Below are 21,132 nucleotides of genomic sequence, written 5' to 3' on the forward strand. Positions count from 1 at the left end.
ATGGCCACCTGGGAAGGGGATTCGGGCATCAGCAGTTGGGTAGAATCAGGTGACCAGCAGGGTCTACTAGATGGTAAGGTCCTCAAGGGCAGAGACCCTGCCTTAAGCATCCCTGTAATCCTTCAGTCCCAAGATTGAGCCTTGTTCACTGCTGATTTCTGAGGCCAGCCTACTATATTGGGACCACTGTCCTCTCAGACCCCAAAGCTTCTGCTGAGAGATGTCCGTGGACTGAGAAGTCCGAAGATTAAGTAGTCCCTCCTCCAACTGATATTTGAGATCTGCGTGATATATATAAAGCTGATGGCTCAGAAGGGAAGACCAGAACAACCAAGCCAAGTGGTCAAGGAGAGGGCATATTTAAACTGAGTTTGAAGGTCTCTGCTTTCTCTCCTTTCTACCCCACCCACAGTAAGGAGCCAGGAAAATCCTGGTGTCTAGATGGGGCAGGAAACAAAGTTGAAGAGGTGACATAGGAGGACAGATCAATGATTCAGAGTGAGAAAGGGAGGAGACAGAGGGCTTAAAAATCTTGACCTTGCCTCTGTGGGGAAGGTGGAGATGTGTAGACTGTAAGTTCTAATCTCTGCTCTGACCCTGGCCAGCTGTATTAAAGAGAAAACTTCCACTGCCACATACCAAAAAAGAGAAATAAGACCAAAAAATTCCTTTTGCCTCAGTTTATCCCCAATCACATGAGACCTAAGTGGCATATGATGTTAAAGCTTCTTTGGAAACCCAGAAGTTGAATCCATCTGCCAATTGTTATCTCGGACATTGAGTATCAATACATGCCCCAAATTTAAAGCACTCTCACCCTCTGGGAGGGGAATCTTTCTAAGAGTTTCATCTGACTGATATAGTCTGGGTAAGGTGTTGTAAGGAAGCAGGGGGATGAATAAGTTGACTTCTTAAGGCCCCTTACAGCCTAAACCTTACCCCTTCCTTACTCCTTCCTCCACCCCCATCCCGCTTCTTTGGGACTAGAAGCAGGCAGGCCGCCCAGCTAGGAGTAATTGAAAGGAGCAGATGAGAGGAGAATGTGTGTCCTCCCCCACCTCCCCAGCCCCCATGGAGGCCGTTGAGAAATGAAAACTAGTCAAATTACACCCTATGGCCTCCCTACCCGTGCACAAGAGCCGGCTGGGGGTAGGCTGGCTTGGGGCAGGGGTGGGGGTGTGCAGGGGGAGAGGGAAGGGGAATCACATCTAATCCACTGTAAACGTCTTGATGTGCAGCAACAGCTTAGAGGGGGGCTCAGGTTTCTGTGGCGTTGGCTATATTTATCTCTGGTTCCATGCCAGCGGGGAGGGTTTAAATGGCACCCAGCAGTTGGCGTGAGGGGCTGCAGGAGCTTGGGGGCTGGTGGCAGGAACAAGTCTTTTCTGACCCCATGGAGCTGTATGAGACATCCCCCTACTTCTACCAGGAACCCCACTTCTATGACGGGGAAAACTACCTGCCCGTCCACCTCCAGGGCTTCGAGCCACCGGGCTATGAGCGGACTGAGCTCAGCCTGAGCCCCGAGGCCCGAGTGCCCCTCGAAGACAAGGGGCTAGGGACCCCTGAGCACTGCCCAGGCCAGTGCCTGCCGTGGGCGTGTAAGGTGTGCAAGAGGAAGTCGGTGTCTGTGGACCGGCGGCGGGCAGCCACACTGAGGGAGAAGCGCAGGCTCAAGAAGGTGAATGAGGCCTTTGAGGCCCTGAAGAGGAGCACCCTGCTCAACCCCAACCAGCGGCTGCCCAAGGTGGAGATTCTGCGCAGTGCCATCCAGTACATCGAGCGCCTGCAGGCCCTGCTCAGCTCCCTCAACCAGGAGGAGCGCGATCTCCGCTACCGAGGCGGGGGCGGACCCCAACCAGGGGTAAGTGGCCATCCCACCCACCTGCCCCAGGGGGAGGGGGGACAGGAGGCACCTGGACAGCCTTGGAGGACCCTGCGGTGGGGCTCAGTCAGATGGATAGAGCAGGAGCCAGACAGGGTCTTAGGAGGCTGCAGGATGCCTTCCTTTGTTAGAGCTAGGCTGACCTCCTGTGTCTCTGTGTCCTTTCCAGACAAGATAAAGGCAGTGGGGAGAAGAAGCATGTGGAGGGGTGTGGAACAGGACTGAAGGAGGGATCCAGGAGCAAGTCCAGAGTCAGCTGGATGACGGGGAAGACAGGGCCTAAAAGGCAAGGCCAAGTGTACCTGAGAAGACTGCTTTGCCCCTCACCTGGCCCCCTCCTGGGGAAGGCTGAGCAGAGAGCGAACCCACTCAGTCTCTCTTACGGAACCCCAACAGGCCTGCACAAAAGTGGCAGACAAAAAAAAAAACAGACAAAAATGTCTGGTTGGGCCAGACATTCTGCCTCCTTCACCCTTATCCCAGGGTCAAGAAAACCACAGATCCCCTTAGGCTGGGTGTCCTATGAGGGCAGAATATCACCACGCAGGATGGATGCTAGGAATGGCCCTGAAGCAGGGGCTCTGTGGCCAGAGAAAGGCATGAAAGGAGGTGATTTTGAAGATTCTGGAACAGGGGGTGGGCCAGGCTGGAGGGCTGCAGCTTGTGGCCCACCCTCCAACCCCACCACAGGTACTTCTGCCCATTGGGACTGGACAGAGACACCACCAAGAATGGCGGTGCCCTGACCTTGGGCCTTTGCCCTGTCTTGCAGGTGCCCAGTGAATGCAGCTCCCATAGTACCTCCTGCAGTCCAGAGTGGGGCAGTGCACTGGAGTTTGGCCCCAACCCAGGGGGTAAGTGAGACCAGGACCCTGGCTACTTTGACTCAAATCCCACAGGCTATCTCTAAGCCCAGTTCTCCCCTCGTATCTTACTCCTTGCACTAGCCCTCTTCCCTTGGCCTCTCTAGGGACCTTTTGAACCCAGGGCCCCAAATGGTGGGCTAGAAGGCCATGTGCCTCCCTGAAGCCTTGACCAGCTAAGGAGTTGCCTAGGCCTCCCGCAACTCTCCAGTTGGTTCCTGGTAGATGACCTTCCCCACAGAGAGGACAATGTCCCTGCCCCAAGGGTCCCTGGGAATTGCTGAGTCAGTGCTGCAAAACTGGGTCAGCAAAGGGCAGTTCTAGTCTCCCAGGATACACCATTCTGACTCCACTTTGGAATAACTGCTTCCAAATTCTAACCCCACCAGGGTATATCAGAGAGGACACACTGGCGTTCACACACACATATGCATGCACACGTGCACATAGCACTAGGAAAGGCATGGGCTGCAGAGTAGGACCCTGAGCTTTTCTCACCCATCTGTCCGGGAAAACCTGTGCCACTCCAAAGGGCTCAGCCCCTGTCTTGGGTCTTAAGACACTTTTATCACCCAGGTAACATCTTCCTACCTTCTCCTTACAGATCATCTGCTCACAGCTGACCCTACGGATGCCCACAATCTGCACTCCCTCACCTCCATTGTGGACAGCATCACAGTGGAGGATGTCGCTGTGGCCTTCCCAGATGAAACCATGCCCAATTGAGATTGTCTGCCAAAATGGGCAACCATGAGAGCCCCCCAAGCTGGCCACAGATGCCACCACTTCTGCAGCAGGGCTCTCCTAAGCCAGGCTGTCCTGATGCCAGGAAGCCAGCCTTGGGGCTGCCAAATGCCAGACTATCCCCCTCCTCATCCATATAAGGTTAACCCATCACCCAGAGAGGGAATGGATGCTTTCATTTAGCTAACTCCTTAGAGCAGAGAGCAGTTCTGTTTCCAGGGAGATAAAGCAGGGGACCGGAGCGCCCCCTTGTGTAAGCCCCCTGGCTCAGGGGGCAACTCAGGAGCTTCCCTTTGATCATAATGCAGCCTCCAATTCCACCCCCTGAAAAGATACACTTTGAGAGACGAAGACAGTGTCCTGACCTGGACAAACTATGTACATCTCCTGTTGTTGTCTCTTCCTATGCCAGGGTTAGGCTGGGCCTGCCCTGAATTGAGAGAAGGGAGAGAAACAATCTTCTGTTCCCAAGTCACTGGGGGGCCAAGCTTTTGCAGTGAATGCTGGGAACCTTCCAATGGTTTTATGTTTTGTTTTGTTTTGCGTGTTGTTTGTAAAGCTGCCATCTGACCAAGGTCTCTGTGCTGAAGTTGCCAGGGACAGGTGGGGGGTGGGTGGGCAGGGACTCCTGGGGTGATTTATTTTGTTAACTAAGCATCGTGTGGTTTTGCCATTGTTTTGTATATTTTTTTTTTTTTGCTAACTTATTTGGATTTCTTTTTTAAAAAATGAATAAAGACTGGGTGCTAGAAGAGTGTCTGTGATGATATAGAGGGAGGAGATGACTAATGCTATAGCCTCTCCCACCTCAGTGGTCCAGACACGTGGCAGGGCCAGGGCTTGTGGAGCAGATAAGGCTCCAAAAGCATCAGAGGCTCCATGTTGCTGGTGGTCACTAGGCGCTGGGATCCCTGCTCTTTTTACCATTACAAAGGAAGCCAGGTCTGGTCCATTGGCTGGGCGAAGACAAGATTCTACAGAAATCCTTGTGGGACATGCAGGAAATTCCACCGAGTATTCTGTTGCACTCTAATTCATAGACACTTCACAGTCTACTGCACTCCATCTTATATCCCAATAGGTCCATTCCCTTCCAATTAACTGAGCATGCTCATATGCCTCTCACTCAGACCACAGCCAGCAGACAGGGGTGTAGAGCTGGAATTTGTGGGTTTCCCCTCTCTAATCCCTGCCTCTCCTCTGGTGCCACATTAGCAGGAGTCCTGTGAGGAAGTGGGAGGTAATTCAATCAGGGTGATTAGGGTCAGACACTATCACTTTCTTCCAGGCCAACTAGCATGTCCCCTCACCACACCCTTCCATTCCTCCAGGCTGCAAGAGATTCTGGTCCCTGTCTACAGCTCAGAGGATGAAGGCAATTCTGCTGGGGGTAGCAGAAGGGGCTTACAAAGGAAACAAAGCTGGGGTCTCTTCATATGGGATGCTATTTTCCAAAGACTGGCTTCCTGAGGGGGAGAAGGTAGGTGAAGAATTGAGGAGAAAGAATTTGGATAGAGATCGCATAATATTAACTGAGAAGGCATCAGGAGCTAGAATTTGAATGGACTAAAACCTTTATTAATTCCAATTGCTTCACGCTAAGTGTGTCTGATTTATTGCAAACTATAAGTTTCAGAATCATTACAGAAGTCAGGGGATTCAGAGTGTAGTACATTCCAGCCTGCATTCAATTCTTCAGGGCCCTTTTAATAAAACACTTAACCCGGTTTTATCAGCCAGGTCCCGGTGCCCATTCTGCACTTGCTCTGGGCTCAGCTGGGCCATCTCTACCACACCTGTCCTCTTGACTTGCTCCCGGAGACGGGAGTCAACACACTGCTCCCAGAGGTTTCTCCAGAAACTCCATTTCAGCAAAAGGTAGAGGAGGCTCACAGAACTCAGGTGAGGGTGCAGAAGGGAGGGTCTCCCCCAGTGCCTGCTCATCCCAAACCACCAGTCAGGGCTGGGCCTGTTGGGAATCATAAACTGGCCTAATCTGTCCCCGTTTGTGGGATTTTCTTCTTGGGTTTATGTCATTGTGTTTACAGCTGTTGACAGGGTGGCCTGCCATTCCAGTAAACAACAAATGTTGCCTGCCCTCAAACTATCATCCACTGTAGTGGCAAGGTACTCCCTGAGGGGAATCCAGGATGGAGAAAAAACAGGAAGCATTACGTGCTTCGGATTCTGGCCCTAGACTGTTAAGATGCATACCTAAGGAATAATTTCAATGAGCCTGGACTCTTGCATCTTCCCATACATAGAAAAGCACTAAAATCATTAATTTGATATGCCTGTTTTTGTGATTAGCAGTAATCTTTGACATCTGACTACACTGTTTTTCAGCAAAAACTCCAATATATCCTGGCTTCTCCCTTAACTCTTCAGAATGGTTCCTCAGAGCTATTTGAGAGGCCGTCTCCTGGGCTATAGTCCTCAGTAAGTTCCCTGAGTAAAACATATCTTGCAACTTTTAGGCTGTGCATTGTTCTTCAGTTGACACAGTTTTACCTTCTTGGAAAGGCTGGAGAGGAATACCTAGGTCACTGCCACAACTCTTAGCTCCCCCTGGCTCACTGCCCTTGGAGATGAGGAGAGTAACGTGTGGGTGCAACACCTGGGCTCTCCAATCTATACTCACTCCCTTATTATGCACCAATAATACTGAACTACCCATTCAAGGGGGATCTTCTCCCCTCAGGTTCATTTTCTCTGCCCCTGGTACCTCCCAAGCTCCTAGGGTAGATACAAGCCTGCTGCCTTCAGTTGCCCTCCTTCTTACTGTGGGCTTGGTCTGGCCAACAGAAAGGCACTCATCTCTACTAAGGAACTGAGAGGCTCTCAGGTTGCTGGATATATTTTTAAAGTTTATTCCTCTTCAGTTATCATGTCAATTGGAATCTGAGGTTCATATTCATCATCTGTTATGAATGAACAGTTCTAAGCAATGGCTATTAAGGTCGATTGTTCCTGACCATTGTCAGGTGTAGTCATTGTCTGCTTATTTCTTTTTCAGTCTGTAAGTCCTTAAGCCTCCCACCAGGAAGAAACAATTTGCTGGAACTTCACACATGTGAATGGCAAACTTTGCCAAACTGGAGCCCAGGCTCACTCATTATTTTCACAAAAGAAACATTTGTCATCAAAGCACAGGGACTTTCTTAAATTAACAAATGCTTGACCTGCACAACTGAATTACAGATAATACTCCAATTAATGAGTGATAGTTCTTTGGGGAAATTAGCTTAAATCTGGTCTCCAGTGGAAGCACATGCAATAAATCAAAGTTAAACAAATGTTGCCTAATAATGATGGACTTTAGGGAATCTGCTAGAATAAAAAGATAAGATTTGAAATTGACATACCAATTGTCAGTGTGTAGAGAGGAACTTCTTAGAGTGTTTAGATAATTAGTGTGAATTGCAGAATGCTTAAAGTACTATTTGCTGCACTCCAATAAACATCCTTAGGTATCTAACTTCTCAAAGTAAACTATTTGGCAGACTGAAAAACCTTTTTAAGTGCTGCAGGTATAGTAGTAGGAGGTTGGACCAACTGGAGAGGGAGGTAAAGGGGGTAAAATGGAGGGTGAGAGAAGAGGATCCCCCTCAGCTCAGGTATCTGTTTCTTGGATAAGACCCACCATGTCACATCCCCTGGACTTGTCTGAATTCCTGGTTTCTGGCCTCCAGGCTAGGGCAGAGATGCCTGGAGGTGAGCTAAAGCTCAGAAAGAACTGAAGCCTGTGAATTGGGCTAGCATCTTGGCTAAGGAGGCACCACCTAGGCCCAAATGGGATCCCCAAACCCCACAGTGATTCTGGCTGTCCCTCACTGCTCAGCCACAGGCAACCACCTGATCCAGATTCTCTGCCTCTCACTCTGCTGGGACCATTCCTAAGGAAAAGGAAAGTGTTCTAGGAAAGAAACCTAGAGTCTTCTTTCTTTTTTACAAATGCTGACAGAAACATGATGTTGGGGTCTCATCTCAAATGCAGCATGTCCAATATCAAGCTCACATTTTCACATAAGCCTTTTCCCTCTACATTCCCCACCCCGGTAGACGACAACTCTGGGAAACTGTAGTTTTCCTGGATTCCTTCAGATCTCACTCCTGTAGCCAGCTGGTCACCAAGGCTGGTCAACTCTACCTTTGATCATTGAGAGGGTGGGAGGGGACCCCCAGAGGCTTGTAGGCACTAGGCCAGCATCTTCCCTTGCCTGTTTGGCCTCCCTGAGTCACAAGTTGCCTTGTCTCGCTCCCATTCTGCCATCTGTGCCCAGGGACTCTACCATCTTGTATCATCAATAGGTCAGTTAGCCTTGGAGAGGATACAAGGCTGGATGGTGGATTATGCTACCCTCAGGGAGTTCACCATTCAGATGAACAGAAGAAACAAGGCTCCATGAAAATCACATGAGCCAAGTACCGCGTGAGTGGTACAGATGTAAGAGTTTGAGAAAGGGAGCTGAGAGAGGCTTAACTTCAGGGCAGGGTCTTGGGCTCACTTAAAAGAGAAGTAAGTAATATCTGTTAAGCACTCCTGGAACTGGGCCAGAAGTTTTAACAAACATCTGCACATCTATATCTTACCAGCTGCATGTCCTCAGCTTTAGAATTTCCTGTTCTGCAAAATGGTGATGATGGTACATCCCAGGCTTGGGAGGATTTAATGAGCTAATACATCTAGCATGCTTAGAACAGTGCCTGGCACACAATAGTTCTCAATAAACTTTAGCTTTATTTAATAATAATCCTTATAAAAACCCTCTGAGATAAGGTTGGTTCATTTATTCATTCAAGTATATACCTAACCCTAAACGAGCTTCCCCACAGCCCAGTGGGAAACAGACAAAGAGAGAACAATGACGAGGCAGCATCACAGTGTGCACAGAGTGCCAGGGGCACAAAAGGTTGCTGGTTATCTAATTCTTCTGAGGAGAGGCAGGCAATGCCTCCCAGGTGATGCTTGAAGTGGGTCTGGAAGGTTCACAGCTGCAAAGGCAAGGAAAGAAGTACTCTGTGCTGCCTTCTGGTGAGGGGCCTGGGTAGACACAACATTTCTGACTTAGGTGGACTCAAGACTGTTGGGAGGAGAGGGCACTGGAACAAGTCATGATGGCTTCTTGTCCTACACCGAGGAGTTGGACCTCAGTGGTGGGGAGCTAATACAAAAGTGAACAGCAGCGTGATATGACTAATGGGTGTTTAGCTTCAGTAACTCTTGCATCAGTATGAAAGTCTATGAGGATAGTGAAGCAAGTGTGTACAGAGGAAGAAAAAGAAATACATCAGTCACAGCAGTCAGGACTCCTCACTCCTTTTCCTATACTTCCTTGGCACAAGTAGCTCAAACACTAACCTATCAACCCATGGTTGTGTAAGTAAACAGAAGGTTACTGACTACAAGTTTAAAAAACTCTGATATTTACTTTCCATATTACAGCAGCCCTTAGGACTGTGGAATAAGCTAGATGTATCAGGTAAGCTCAAAGTTAAAAAAAAAAAAAAAGACCAAAGCCATATGTATGTTGTCTCAAAACCAGGTTATTTATTGGTATGTACACACACACACACTCACACTCATACACACCCACACACCCATTCCTGATGCATTGTGCCGGCAGTATGGTACTGAGAAGGGACTGACAAGATACAGGAGGCTGGTGAGGGTGTATGGGTCACAAGTGACTCCTCAAATAAAAAATATATTGACTGTGAGGCAAGGGATACACCAAGACAAGAGCCTTCCATCACTGTATGCATCACCTCCCTGCAATAATCCCAAGATGCTCTGAACAGACCTGGGTCCTGCCAGCTGCTGCCTTATGACGTAACTAATTAAGATAGGGTTGAGTTGTAGAGGAGAGGCTGGGGCTGAATTTCCCACTATGCTAGCCTATCAGAGTTCCCTGAAGGAGTCAGATGGCCTTGTGGTCTCCAACTTCACCAATCTTAGGAATCTGGGGTTTCTCCATAATCTTAACATCCATTACCCAGGGATAGGAGCTTTTTCTCTCCATCCAACTTATTTTCTGCTCAAGAACTCCTCCAGCTCCATTCCCAGTGGCCTGACAGATAGGAAGGGCCGGGAACAATGAGAGAGCAAGGGAAGTTGGATGCCTTGCCCATACCTGTGGGAGCCCACCCAGCCCCACCACTGGTGGACCTCTCTCTACTGAAAAGCAGCAGAAACCTGTAAGCCTGGTACTGCCCCAGGCTCCAGCACTCCTTCTGGACAGAGTGCTCTGACCCATCATCCCACCTGCTAGCCTAGCCACCACTCAGAATCCAAGTCCTCAGCTTGCAAACCAGCTGCTCAGCCACCTGCAGGGTGGCACTTCACTGGCTCCTCTCCAGGAAACATGCTTCAGGCACTTTTCCTCTCCTTTCACTTGGATGAAACCTTAGGTTCCATCAGCTCACCCTGAACTTGGGTCCCAAACACTTCCAGGCACCTTGGCAGGATGAATACATGGGTTAAGAAGAGGGATTTCTTGGAAATAACATTCCTACCAAAACGTGACCTGTATCCCTCAGCCCTGGATGCTGCCGTGCTACTGGGGAAAGCAACTGAAACTGGGCAGGTCTCAGGAATTTCTGGACGAAGCGGTCCCTGCACACCAAAAGAGCCCTGAACAAGGGGGTAGTGGTTTGGGGACAAGCAGGAAAATGACAGTCTTCACCAACACTGGATTTCCTGGACCTAGGACACGATTCACTAGAGGGGAAGCTTTATTTTCTTCCTGGGAGATCAGAGGAAGGAAACCTCAGATTACCTTTTTCCCAAACCAGACTTTAAGGTCAATGTATATACTCAATCCACCCATTAGGTATATTCTTATGGGGCTGGGATTATCAAAGAAGTGGGGCAGAGGGGGACAGAAAAGGAAGGAATATTGGGAGCATAGCTGGCAGTGCAAGGTTAGCTTGATCCAGAGCCAAGATCCACACAGTTCCCCCTCCCCCCAGCCCAGCAGCAGCTCTACCCTACAGTAGGGGCAGGAGGCATTCACCGCTACCATTTGGGCTTAAGGCTACCACAGGCCATTGGCTCTCCCTCTAGCTGACCTGCCTGCACCTCTCACTGGGCAGGAGGGCTGAGTTTCCCCATCCTTATGCTTGGTGTTTTGGATTCAACTTAAACCATGGCCTAGAATTTCCACCTTAGCCTTTCTCTTCCCAGATTCATTATCCTGAGGAAGAATGGGGCCTTCTATAGCCCTTCCCAGCCCCCAAGGAGGTCCTGGAGCTGCAGCTATGCAGATGAGTTGGGGGAGGGATAATGGTGAATGTGCCAAGAGCAGATGTAGACCATCTAGTACCACCAAGAGGTGGACAGAAACCAGAAAGCCAAATAACCCAAGCAAGGCAGTCTGAAGTGCCATTTTCTTGGAAGGGCCATCCTCAGCCCTTGACGCTGTGTCCTGGTCTCTGGTGGAGTTTGCAGTCCAGACCAGCTAGATGCAGAAAAGGGAAGGTGGAGTCCATCCATCTTGGGCTGCCTTCCTCTCCCTCCTGTAGACCCACAAGCATGGACAACCTGGTTGCCTCCACAACACCAGGAAACCCAGCCACATCCCAAAGAGTCTTACAAGGGACACACGTTGGACTTGGGGTAGAGGAATGGCTATGGGGTAGACAGTATATTCTGAGATATGAGACTAGGAGCCGTGGGAGTAAGGCGACCGAGCAGGAGGGTTAAGGGCTCTCCGAGCCTGTGAAACCAAGCAGGAGGAAGCTGGCCTTGGGGGCTGTAGCTAGTCCCGGAAGGCGGAGAGCATGTGTCCATAGAGATAGTGAGAGTGAGCTAAAAGAGAAAGAGACAGGCATTGCGCGGTGAGTTGGCCGTGAGTCCCTGAGAGACGGGTTGCAACGTATCTGCGGGCGTGCTTGCAAGCTCCAAGCGCCCAAGGCCAGAGAAAGCAGGAAGGGCAAGCCAGGCAGTGGGCGCGAGCAGAGCTGGAGCGGCACGTCCGGCCGGAGGCCAGGCACAGGCACGGGGAGGCCTTGTGCGGGCGGAAGGCGGGCCGAAGAGCGCCCGCGCCCAGGGCCTGGCCCACTTACCCCGAGCCACGGGCACAGCCCCGTCAGACCCGGGGCGGGAGGCGGGGTCAGCAGGAGTAGGTCCGAACCGTGGAGGTCTCCAGTCTCTGCGCCCCCGCCGTCCCGGCTGGGAGGAAGCCCGGCAGCCGCGGGAGAACACAGAGCGGCGGGTTAGTGCGCGCACAGCTCGCCCGTGGGGCCTTGTCGGCCGCGCCTGCCCGCGGCGGCCGTTAGTTAGTGCAGCGCCGGCGCGGGAGCTGTGCGCCCGCCTCGACCTCGCCTGAGCGCTAGCGCCCGCCCCACTCCGCCGCCTGGGCACCTAGGTCCTGCTGGGCCGCGGCCATGCCCATCCAGCCTGCCACTCACCTTCAGGCATGATCTTCTTTGGCGGGGCCGGTGGAGGCTGCAATGGCCCCAGGGTGGACACGCGGAAGCCTACCGGGAGCGTTTCGGCAGAGGCGCTGAGCATGGCGCTGCCATGGTGGTCCCGCGGCCGGAAGCGTTTCCTCCAGGAGGGCGCGCGGCGGAACACTTTGTCCTCCCCCTGCACCGTGAGGACACGCAAAGGACCGGGGCTTTGTTGGAACTGCCACCCTCACTCCCTGCCTGAGGTAGGATAGTCAATGACTGGTTCTAAGGGTACCTTTCCCTTCGGAAAGAAGGGAGCAAGGTCACATCCGCTTTTAGGCCCTCAATTTTCCTTGTGTAAAATGAATGGGGCAAAGTGGATGACTCCGGGGAGCCTGCGACTCTCAAGTTCCCTGTCTCTAGGCGGGGCGGGGCTCCCCTGTTCGGATGTGGCATCCTGCAGTTGAACTCTGTTTCTCTGCCCACTCCAATCGTCTCAAACTGGGCTTGGGATGCGCATTGACCTTTAAAGTATTCCTCCTCTCAGGCTCATCCATGGGAAGTAGTCACCAGCCATTCACTCCTCCCGCCTTTCTGGGGCCTCAGTATGGCTGCAGCACTGGTGTGCTGAAAGAGCACTGGGTCAGGAGTCAGGAGACCTGGCTTCCATTTTTTTTTTTTTTTTTTTTTTTTGCGGTATGCGGGCCTCTCACTGTTGTGGCCTCTCCCGTTGCGGAGCACAGGCTCCGGACGCGCAGGCCTAGCGGCCATGGCTCACGGGCTTAGTTGCTCCGCGGCATGTGGGATCTTCCCGGACCAGGGCACGAACCCGTGTCTCCTGCATCGGCAGGCGGATTCTCAACCACTGCGCCACCAGGGACGCCCCTGGCTTCCATTTTATCAATGCTAGCTATGTGACCATGAGCAAGGAACCTCTCTGAGCTTCAGTTTCCTTATCTGTAAATGTAAAATAGGAATAACATCATCTGCCCTACCTATTTCTCAGGCTGCCTATCCCTGAGGGGATCAGGGGAGAACATTAACCCATTGACAGTGATGGGTTAGGCAGATGGCCAATCAGGCAGGTTCCTCCAAAGGCTCCTGCTATCTGCCCTCTCACCCATGCCAGCCAAGTCTCCAAAATAACTATCTCTGCCAGAGGGCACCCAGAGCCATAACTCTACAGGATGTCCCTCTGCACAAGCCTCCCACCCCACCCTTCAGAGCCCACATCCATCCTGCTTGGCAGCCATGCCTAATCCCCCTCAACGCTTATGTTCTTGGAACTGGTGCAGGTAGAGTGCTAGCAGCAGGAATAAGAGACACTAACCCACCAGTTCTCACCTAAACAACTTCTCCCAACCCCATTAGGGTTTGTTGTTTGTGCCCTGAGTAGGCCAAATGCCCCCATCAGTTCTTAGCACCATGTATCTCTGTCATAGCATTCATCATAGCATTTTTAAATGTACTTATGAGATTATTTCATCAATTCCTTTCTCTCTTCCTCCTCCCACCCTACCCCTTTCAAATTCTATGCTTCATGGGACAGAGATTATGATCTTTTTTATTCCAACCAATATATCCGCAGACCTGAGTAGTGCCTGGGAACACCATAGGCACTCAATAAATATGTGCCAAATGGCAGCTGGCTCCCTATGCAGGCATCCCATCCCTGAGTTTATCAGGAACTTTCCTCATCATTTCTGTCTTCACCATGATCCTATCTTTAACCTAATCTAGAGACTCTTCTCTTCTGCACTCTCTCTCTCTCTCTATTTCTATCTTCAGCCAACCCTAAGGATTTGTTTCTGTTTTTCTCCCCTGTCCCCTAATAGTCAGATGTTCTTTGTGTTCCTCATCTCCTCATTTCCCTTGAGTCCTGACATCCATGCATGGGAGAACTGGATATAACCCTCCAGGGCCTTGAAGCTTGAGAGGGGAAACTGAGAACCAGAATTGTCAAAGGAAACCGTTGCAAGAGACAGCAGCTCAAGGTTGCTGATGATTGGCTGGACAGGAGGCAATCTCTTGGATCTCCAACCTCCCACCTACCACTCCCCCCACCCCCAAATCTCACCTTATTCCTAGGACCTGGCCTTCTACTTAAGCTTCCTTTTAAAGAATCAGTTGTCTCCAGCCCCACACCTAGCTGCATCCCAGAAAGCCCACTACATTGCCAAGATGATGTCACCTACTCAGTAACCACCCCAATGCCTGAAGCGTAATAGGACAGCTATCTCCACTTTTAGGAGGCAGCAGGAGGTAGGAAAAAGAACACAGGAATCAGATACACTTTTGCTCCAGTCTGGCTTTGCCACATGTCAGCCTGTGACTGCAGGTAAGTTACCTCTTTGAGCTTCAATTCCTCATCTGTAAGATGGCATAATAACCTGTCTCACATGATGATTGTTAGCATAAAATAAGATGTCTGTCATCACTGCATCACCATGCTTTTCCCAATGCCTGGCCCAGAGTAGGCATTCAAAGAATATTTTTTGTAAGGATTGAAGGAGTAAAGAGTTTTCTAAATTAGAAAGCACCATTCAAAGATATATGGGAAAGCTGTATCAAAGAAAGCTTAGAACCTAGTGTGTGGGGAATAAGTAGGAGGGTCCACCTTGTAGGGGGCATTCGGAAGATTCAGATCTCAGAGTGGGTACATCTGGTGGGGTCTGGCAGTTTCTCTCCTTGAGTGGAATACACACACACACACACACACACACATACATATGTAATATGTATGTAAGTATGTAATATGTGTGTGTGTGTGTGTAAATAACATACTCCAAATTTCAAGGCACCTCTGTGAAGAAAACACCCCTCCACAAATTCTGTATGTTTCTGAGTGTGTCCTATCTACCGAGGTGCAGTAGTCATTCCACAAAGGTGGGTTTTAGCCCTGTTAAACCCAACTAAGAAGAGACTAATTGATAAGTAGATAGCACTAATGGTGTCCCACAAGGAGGCCCAGAAGTCTAAACAGAGGCATTGGTAGAGGTAGGGGTGCTGCAGAGAAAATGGGGATCAAAAACAGTTTTGATTGAAGATGGAGAAGCTAAAAATAAATAGTCTGGGCTCTTTTTTAACTTGTTTGGAACCAAGGTAGCTAAGGCAGACCTGACAGTGAAGGCAGGCAAGGTTAATGGTAGGAAAGTGAGTAGGGGGGAGGGAGGGGAGAGGAGGCAGGGGCTGGGGAGAGGGCTGTGCCCTCAGGAAACACATATGTTTTAGGAGGCATCTCTAACAGGAGCATTATGGCTAGAACTTCGGAGTCTTCCAAGACATAGTCCAACCTAAACTCAAGGAGAAGGCCTGATGAAGCTCAGTTGGAAGGGACTGTTTCTTCAGTGACCTGGGGTGTAAGAGTAAAACTTAGAAAGGAAGCTGGGATGATAGAAGCCTGAGCCATGTGTTTAGCTGTGTCGAACTGCACTGAGGAACATGTGAGCAAACCTGTCATTTAATGACCTCAGAATAATGTCTACCTCCAAACAACCACACTATTGGATGGGTGGGAAACTTAGCAGGCTGGAGGTATGCTGTGCTCACAGCACTGAAGAGAGGGGCTCTAAGAGATAAAGAAAAAGGTATGATCCCAAAGAGATGACCTTTGGGGGAAACCTATGATCCTGTGTGGTTAGGAGGTTGGGGGCACAGAGTTGAAAGAGGCTAGAGGTACCCAGAAGGAGTTTCATAGAGATTTCTCCAGGCCTATTGCTAGGCCTGTCCCTGCCTCCCCAACCCCCTGATATCATGCCCATCCTCTATGGTTCTCCTCCCTTAGGCCACCCCACCAATCATTAGCCCAAGGAAAGCAGAACTCATGAACTCCAACAAATCAACAGTGACCAGATCCTCAAGGTCCCCAGTTCACAGCCAGGTACTCACATCATCCAGCTTCCGGTCTGTGCCCAAGGCCAACAGGTTGTTGAACTCTCTCTCCATCACCTGGCGTGCCTGGAGTCCACAGGGTGAAAGAGGGAGAGAAGAAGGGCCTATGGTTAATGACCTCTAATGCCATCTTTCACCTGTTTCCTAGGGGGTCCAAGGGCAGAGATGGGGTTTTCAGTGCATTTAACCCATTAGCCCTTGATGCTGCTCCTTTGAGCTAACTTCGGTGTCCTCTGAGAAGTCAAAATGTTAACCTTACTATTTTTTTTTCATATGGAGCAAATTAGAAAACTATAATTTTTTAAAAAGTAGGATCATAGAACACGTGGATGGACAGACTTCACCTACTGGGGAAAAAACCCCACAGTTTGTTTCTAAAAGGGAATATCATGCCATACTATCTTTCTGGAGGGGTAAATAAGCATGTAGACCATGGATAATGAAGATTTAACTTATTTAGATTATATAAATGTATTTTATAAAGTTCCACATCAAAAATTAACTTAGGAAAACTGCTCAGTCATGGATATTGGTGGCCCTTGGGCTGAGTGGGGCATTAAAGGACTTCTCTATAGGCCTCCCAGCAGTTTCTTGCTAGGAGATTTGAGAAATGCCAGAAATAAGAAAATTTTCAAAATTGCCACCAGATATTCTGAACCATTTTAAATGAAGGATTCCATATTGGGTCAGATCCTACTTCCCCTAATAGCTAAGCTAAATGAACGGGTCAGAAAAATAAGAACAGTTAGAGAGCAACAGAGAGTAGCCCTGCTACTGTTTACAGATGTACTGCTGTCCACAAAACCTGGATGTATTTAGAGATAGAAAGTGAGAGAAAAACAAGCCCATTTCTGGGTAAATAATATTAACCATAGAATTCTGTGGGGACAGTCTTTGTTGGTATTGGGAACATAATATTTTTTTAAGTGATCAGAAAGGAGAAGCATAGTTAATTTTCAAGTATCCAGATGACACCGTTCCTCTGGGTAGTGAAAGGTGACTATGAGATTTACAAACTTCAGAAACATTTCACAAAGTTGTACGAGTGGGCAAGAAAGCAGCTGATGGGGTTGGAGATGGGCAAGCATAGAAAAATTGTATTGGGGCTTCCCTGGTGGCACAGTGGTTGAGAATCTGCCTGCCAACGCAGGGGACATGGGTTCAATCCCTGGTCTGGGAAGATCCCACATATCATGGAGCAATTAAGACCATGTGTCACAACTACTGAGCCTGCACTCTAGAGCCCATGAGCCACAACTACTGAGCCCACGTGCCACACAGCCATAAACAAACAAACAAACAAATAAATAAAATTTAAAATGACTCCTTGATTAAAAAAAGAAAAATTGCAGCTTGGGGGAAATCTCAGCTCTTCCTAGAGAACGAGGGGAATCTGTGCTATCCATTCTGACTGGTTGGGATGGGTCACTGCAAAGAGACTGTAGGACACCCTGGCCCTGTGTTCTGCCATCACCCCTAAAAGACCAACACTCCACCCAAAATTACAAGACAACTCAGCCCTATCCTCACACAAGCAAAAACTCCTCTGTTCCCAGAATAGCTTCTGCAGCTCTGGTGGCTGAATTTCAAGAGATCTGACAGCTGCAAACAGTCCAGACAAGGGCAGCTAAAATGATCAGGGCATGGAGACAAGTCTATATGAGGAAAGGCTAAAAGAATTAAGACCACTCTGTCTGGAGAGACAAAGGCTCGGACCCAGAGGCAACACAATCAGAGTTTATGAAATCACAGAAGGTGAGAACTAGTCAAATACAAATATCCATACTAAATTGTAGAAAATTAGGATGAGACAATTCTCTTCCCCAGGGGAGCCCACTGTGGGTATATTTAGGACAAATAAAATTAGGTAGTACTTTACACAACAGGTAGTAATTCTAGAGTCCACAGGAAGTTAAAAAAGCCAAACATATAAATAGGTTCAAGAGAATTTATATATATTCTTAGATGACAACGCCATAATAATTATCAAATGTAATGGAAGGAGATATCTAATCTTTTGAGCTGTTGACAGGGAGACAAAGCCCTGGCATGGAGAAGCTCTGGGCTGTGTTATTTGGTATATTTAGCTTTCTAAAACCTAGGGACCCAGGAACAGATCCCTGGGGGGGAAAACAAAGGGGATATGGGTTCTCTGGTCCTTGTGGCCCCAGGGCTCATTTTCTTCTATGAATAGTCAGGTCAGAGAAGCAAGTAGAGGAAAAGTCTCAGCTGTAAAGATGGGGCTGGGAGGAGATGGGGGTGCCCTCTGCAGTGTGGGGATTAACACAGTATTCCAGGCCTGTGCTGAACGTGCTCTGTATGTGAAGGGCACTTGTTTCCTATGGGGCTTGGTTATGCACAGGGACCACTTGGAGGTTTGAGGACATTTGTGATCCCCTCTAGAACAGTCCTCCAAAAAGCCCTTCCACTAGTCCATAAACCTGTGCATATCAGAGGGAGAGAGAGCAAGAGAGTGGAGGAAAGGGAGAGACCAAGATTGAGACTGATGCCCAAGATGAGACTGATTGAGACTTACAGCCTACCTGGGTATTCTGCGTGGGTATCTGGAGGACCAGGGCCAATGCGTTGTGGTCGAAGTTCTCGTCCAGGGCCAGCAGAGCACCATGCACACCACTCTCATGCAGGTTTCCTGCATAGTCCCGGAGCCCAATAGACTGGACCCAATGAACCACCTGGTCGTTGGTCCAGACCAGCACATCTGGAGGGCAGGGGAAGAAAAGGAGCAGAAAGAGACAGGTTAGGCCAAGGGCCCTCCAGGGACAGAAATAGAGGTCCCTAGACCCAGAGCCCCAGTCCACCCTGTTCTCTTGGCTCCTACCTACCCCTACCCCCCTCAATTTTCCACATCTTCTTTCTGTCCTCCCTGGCACCTGGGCTCTTGGAGAACCAGCCCCATACCGCTACATTCTTGCCAGCCTGCAAGACCCAGGGTCAGGCTAATAGGCTTTCTCCCCAGAGCCCCTGTACCAGTCATCCACTGCCCCCAGGTGGGAATGGCCCTCTTCTTATTCTTTCTACCTTCAAGGTCTCTTCTAAGACTTGTCTTTCTTTCCTGTCCAGCCCCACCCAGATCACCAAGTTCCACAAGCACTTTCTCACACCAGTCTATAGCATTATCCCAAGGGGATCATTGCATTTGTCTAGTTGGTGGCCATTGTCTAATGTGTTGGGGAGGGGGATGTTACAGCTGATTGGGCAGGGGCTATTTTTCCTCCACCAGATGGCAGCATCCTTTGGGCATGGACTGTCTCCCTCATCAGACTGGGAGCTCCCTGCTCCCTAAGGGCTGTGTCTTCCCTCTTAGATTTGGAGCTTCCCTGTGGCACAGAATGCCTCTTCTCCCTTCACTCAGCCCAAGGCAGGGATCAGTGAGGCAGGTCCCTGCTCCCCCAAGGCCGCTCCCACCACATCTTTCAGAGGAGGCTCCACTGAGCCTGACAAGCTTACCCTTGATCTCATGCTGGCTTTCCTCCCGCCTCTTCTCTAGCTCCTTCCGGTCATAATTCAGCCTCTTCAGACACATGATGCCATACTGAAGACTGGTTCTGCAGGCACACAGCCCCCCCTGAGCCAGAGCCTCAGTGGGGCCACGTTTCTACCACATCTGCCCCATATCCAGCACCAATCACAGCCCATCAAGACCTATATCCTCCAGCACAAGAAGCATCCCAGCCCAGTCCTTCTCCTCCTTCCCCCAGGGCTTAGACATAATCCATCACAAGGCCACTTCCCTGGCTCTGCCTACCCCAAGTCCTCCCTCAGCGGGGGTGTGGGCCTGATTGACAAAGGAAAGTTCTTTGAATGATAGCAACGTGTCCCTCCCTCTCCAGGCACTGGAATGACAAAGAACCCTACAGATATTCTTTTGTGTCCCCATTTCACTCAGAGTCCTTACAGTGGCCTACAATGTGATACATGATCTGCCCCTATACTGATAGCCCTGCTGTTCCTCAAACATGGCAGGAACGCTTGGCCTATGTGCATTGGGGCCTTTGCAAGTGGCTGCTCCTTCTGCCTGGAACACACCCCCTCCCTGCCCCCTAGTCGGCTACATGGCTTACCCCCTTGTCTCCTTTAAGTTTTTGCTCAAATGTTATATTTTAAATTCAGTAGTTACCTTGTCCACCTGATTTAAAGCTGCAACATCACCAGCACCACCAATCCCCCTTACTCTAGTCTAATTTTTTTTTCTACCACCTTTTATCTATTATTACTATTCTATATATTTATAATTCCTTGTCTGTCTCTCCCAGTTACACTGGAAGCTGCATGAAGGCAAGGAGGTTTGTTTTGTTCACTGATGTATCTCAAACGCCTAGGATGGTGCCTGACACATTCTACAAATGTAAACACCATAAATGCTAAATGAATGATGTGAAATAATTCACATAAAGTACTAAAAGTACTTTAAACTGTACCAGGTGCATAGTAAGCACTCAAAAAATAATTACTAAGCCAGGCCACGAACCAAAGAATCCGTAGGTTAGAAGGGACTCCACACACTATCAGTCCAAGCTCCCCACCTAATGCAGGAGTCACCTCTGTAACATCCTTTTGAGTATTATAAACACCTGTGCCTAGACACCTCTGGTGACAGGGAACTCACTACCTCTTGATGCAGCTCATTCCATCTTGGGCAGCTTTCCCTGTAGTGTTCTTCTTTAAACTTGAACACTACTCTGTCACTCAGCCCCTCTGGGTTTTGTCATTTACAAAGTGGGGGAATAGAATAGAAGGTCTCTCCCAATTCTAAATACTTTTGACTCTATCATTGAGGCCATTGCTTTGTGAGATTAAATTATGCTTGATTGCTCCCTACTTCTCTCCCCTCAGTTCTACCCAGGTAGCCCATCTGCCTAGAACAAACCCTTATAGCTCAGAGACACCACTTCTAAGGAAGCTGGCTCAAGGCCACTGGTTTAAGCCTTGGTTCCCTGGAGGGGGCAGATGCACACATACCTCCTAACTGGAAATGCCTCTAATTTCAGTCTCACTTACTATAATTTTCAGTTCAGTTCCTATGACTTTCAAAGCTGTTGCACAGCTTAGCAAAAATATAAAGGCCTTAAAGTCAGATCAACCTGGATCTGAATGCCAGCTGTGCCAGTTCCCAGTTGAGTGGCACTCAGCATATGTGAGATGGGGGTCATAACTCTCCTGAAGAGTTACTGTGAGCATTAAAGGTGATCCTGTATGAAAGGGCTTAGACCAGCCCCTGAACATCAGAGGCATTCAGTAGTGGTACCACTTTTGGGAGGACATTACTAATTATTGTGTGTGCATTTTCTCCTATCAAAATAGGAGATTCTCGGGCTTCCCTGCTGGCGCAGTGGT

At 49.4% G+C, this 21,132-nt stretch overlaps 2 protein-coding genes across 22 annotated transcripts in view; one reads left to right on the forward strand and one right to left on the reverse strand.

Moving 5' to 3' along the window:
- Window positions 1-1,321: 1,321 nt before the first annotated feature.
- On the forward strand, window positions 1,322-4,240 carry MYOG (myogenin). The gene is made up of 3 exons (XM_059059021.2): window positions 1,322-1,864; window positions 2,658-2,739; window positions 3,353-4,240. Exons 1-3 carry the CDS (start codon window positions 1,394-1,396, stop codon window positions 3,472-3,474), a joined length of 675 nt encoding a protein of 224 aa, XP_058915004.2. The 5' UTR covers window positions 1,322-1,393; the 3' UTR covers window positions 3,475-4,240.
- Window positions 4,241-9,021: 4,781 nt separating this feature from the next.
- The window catches only part of PPFIA4 (PTPRF interacting protein alpha 4), a 48,201-nt gene continuing 36,090 nt past the window's right edge, over window positions 9,022-21,132 (reverse strand). For 10 of the 21 annotated variants that reach the window (XM_067033626.1, XM_067033631.1, XM_067033708.1 and 7 more), the window contains 5 exons: window positions 19,246-19,343; window positions 18,321-18,496; window positions 15,775-15,843; window positions 11,905-12,082; window positions 9,022-11,010 (listed from right to left, as the gene is read on the reverse strand). In XM_067033626.1, the coding sequence (XP_066889727.1) occupies window positions 10,811-11,010; window positions 11,905-12,082; window positions 15,775-15,843; window positions 18,321-18,496; window positions 19,246-19,343 (721 nt within the window). In that variant the 3' untranslated portion in view covers window positions 9,022-10,810. Of the gene's footprint in view, window positions 11,303-11,559; window positions 11,666-11,904; window positions 12,083-15,774; window positions 15,844-18,320; window positions 18,497-19,245; window positions 19,344-21,132 lie in introns of all 21 variants that reach the window. The other 11 variants (XM_059047176.2, XM_067033742.1, XM_067033726.1 and 8 more) reach the window with 2 other exon arrangements.

The sequence above is a fragment of the Kogia breviceps genome, chromosome 1 (assembly GCF_026419965.1).
Source record: "Kogia breviceps isolate mKogBre1 chromosome 1, mKogBre1 haplotype 1, whole genome shotgun sequence".
Taxonomy (NCBI): Eukaryota; Metazoa; Chordata; class Mammalia; order Artiodactyla; family Physeteridae; genus Kogia; species Kogia breviceps.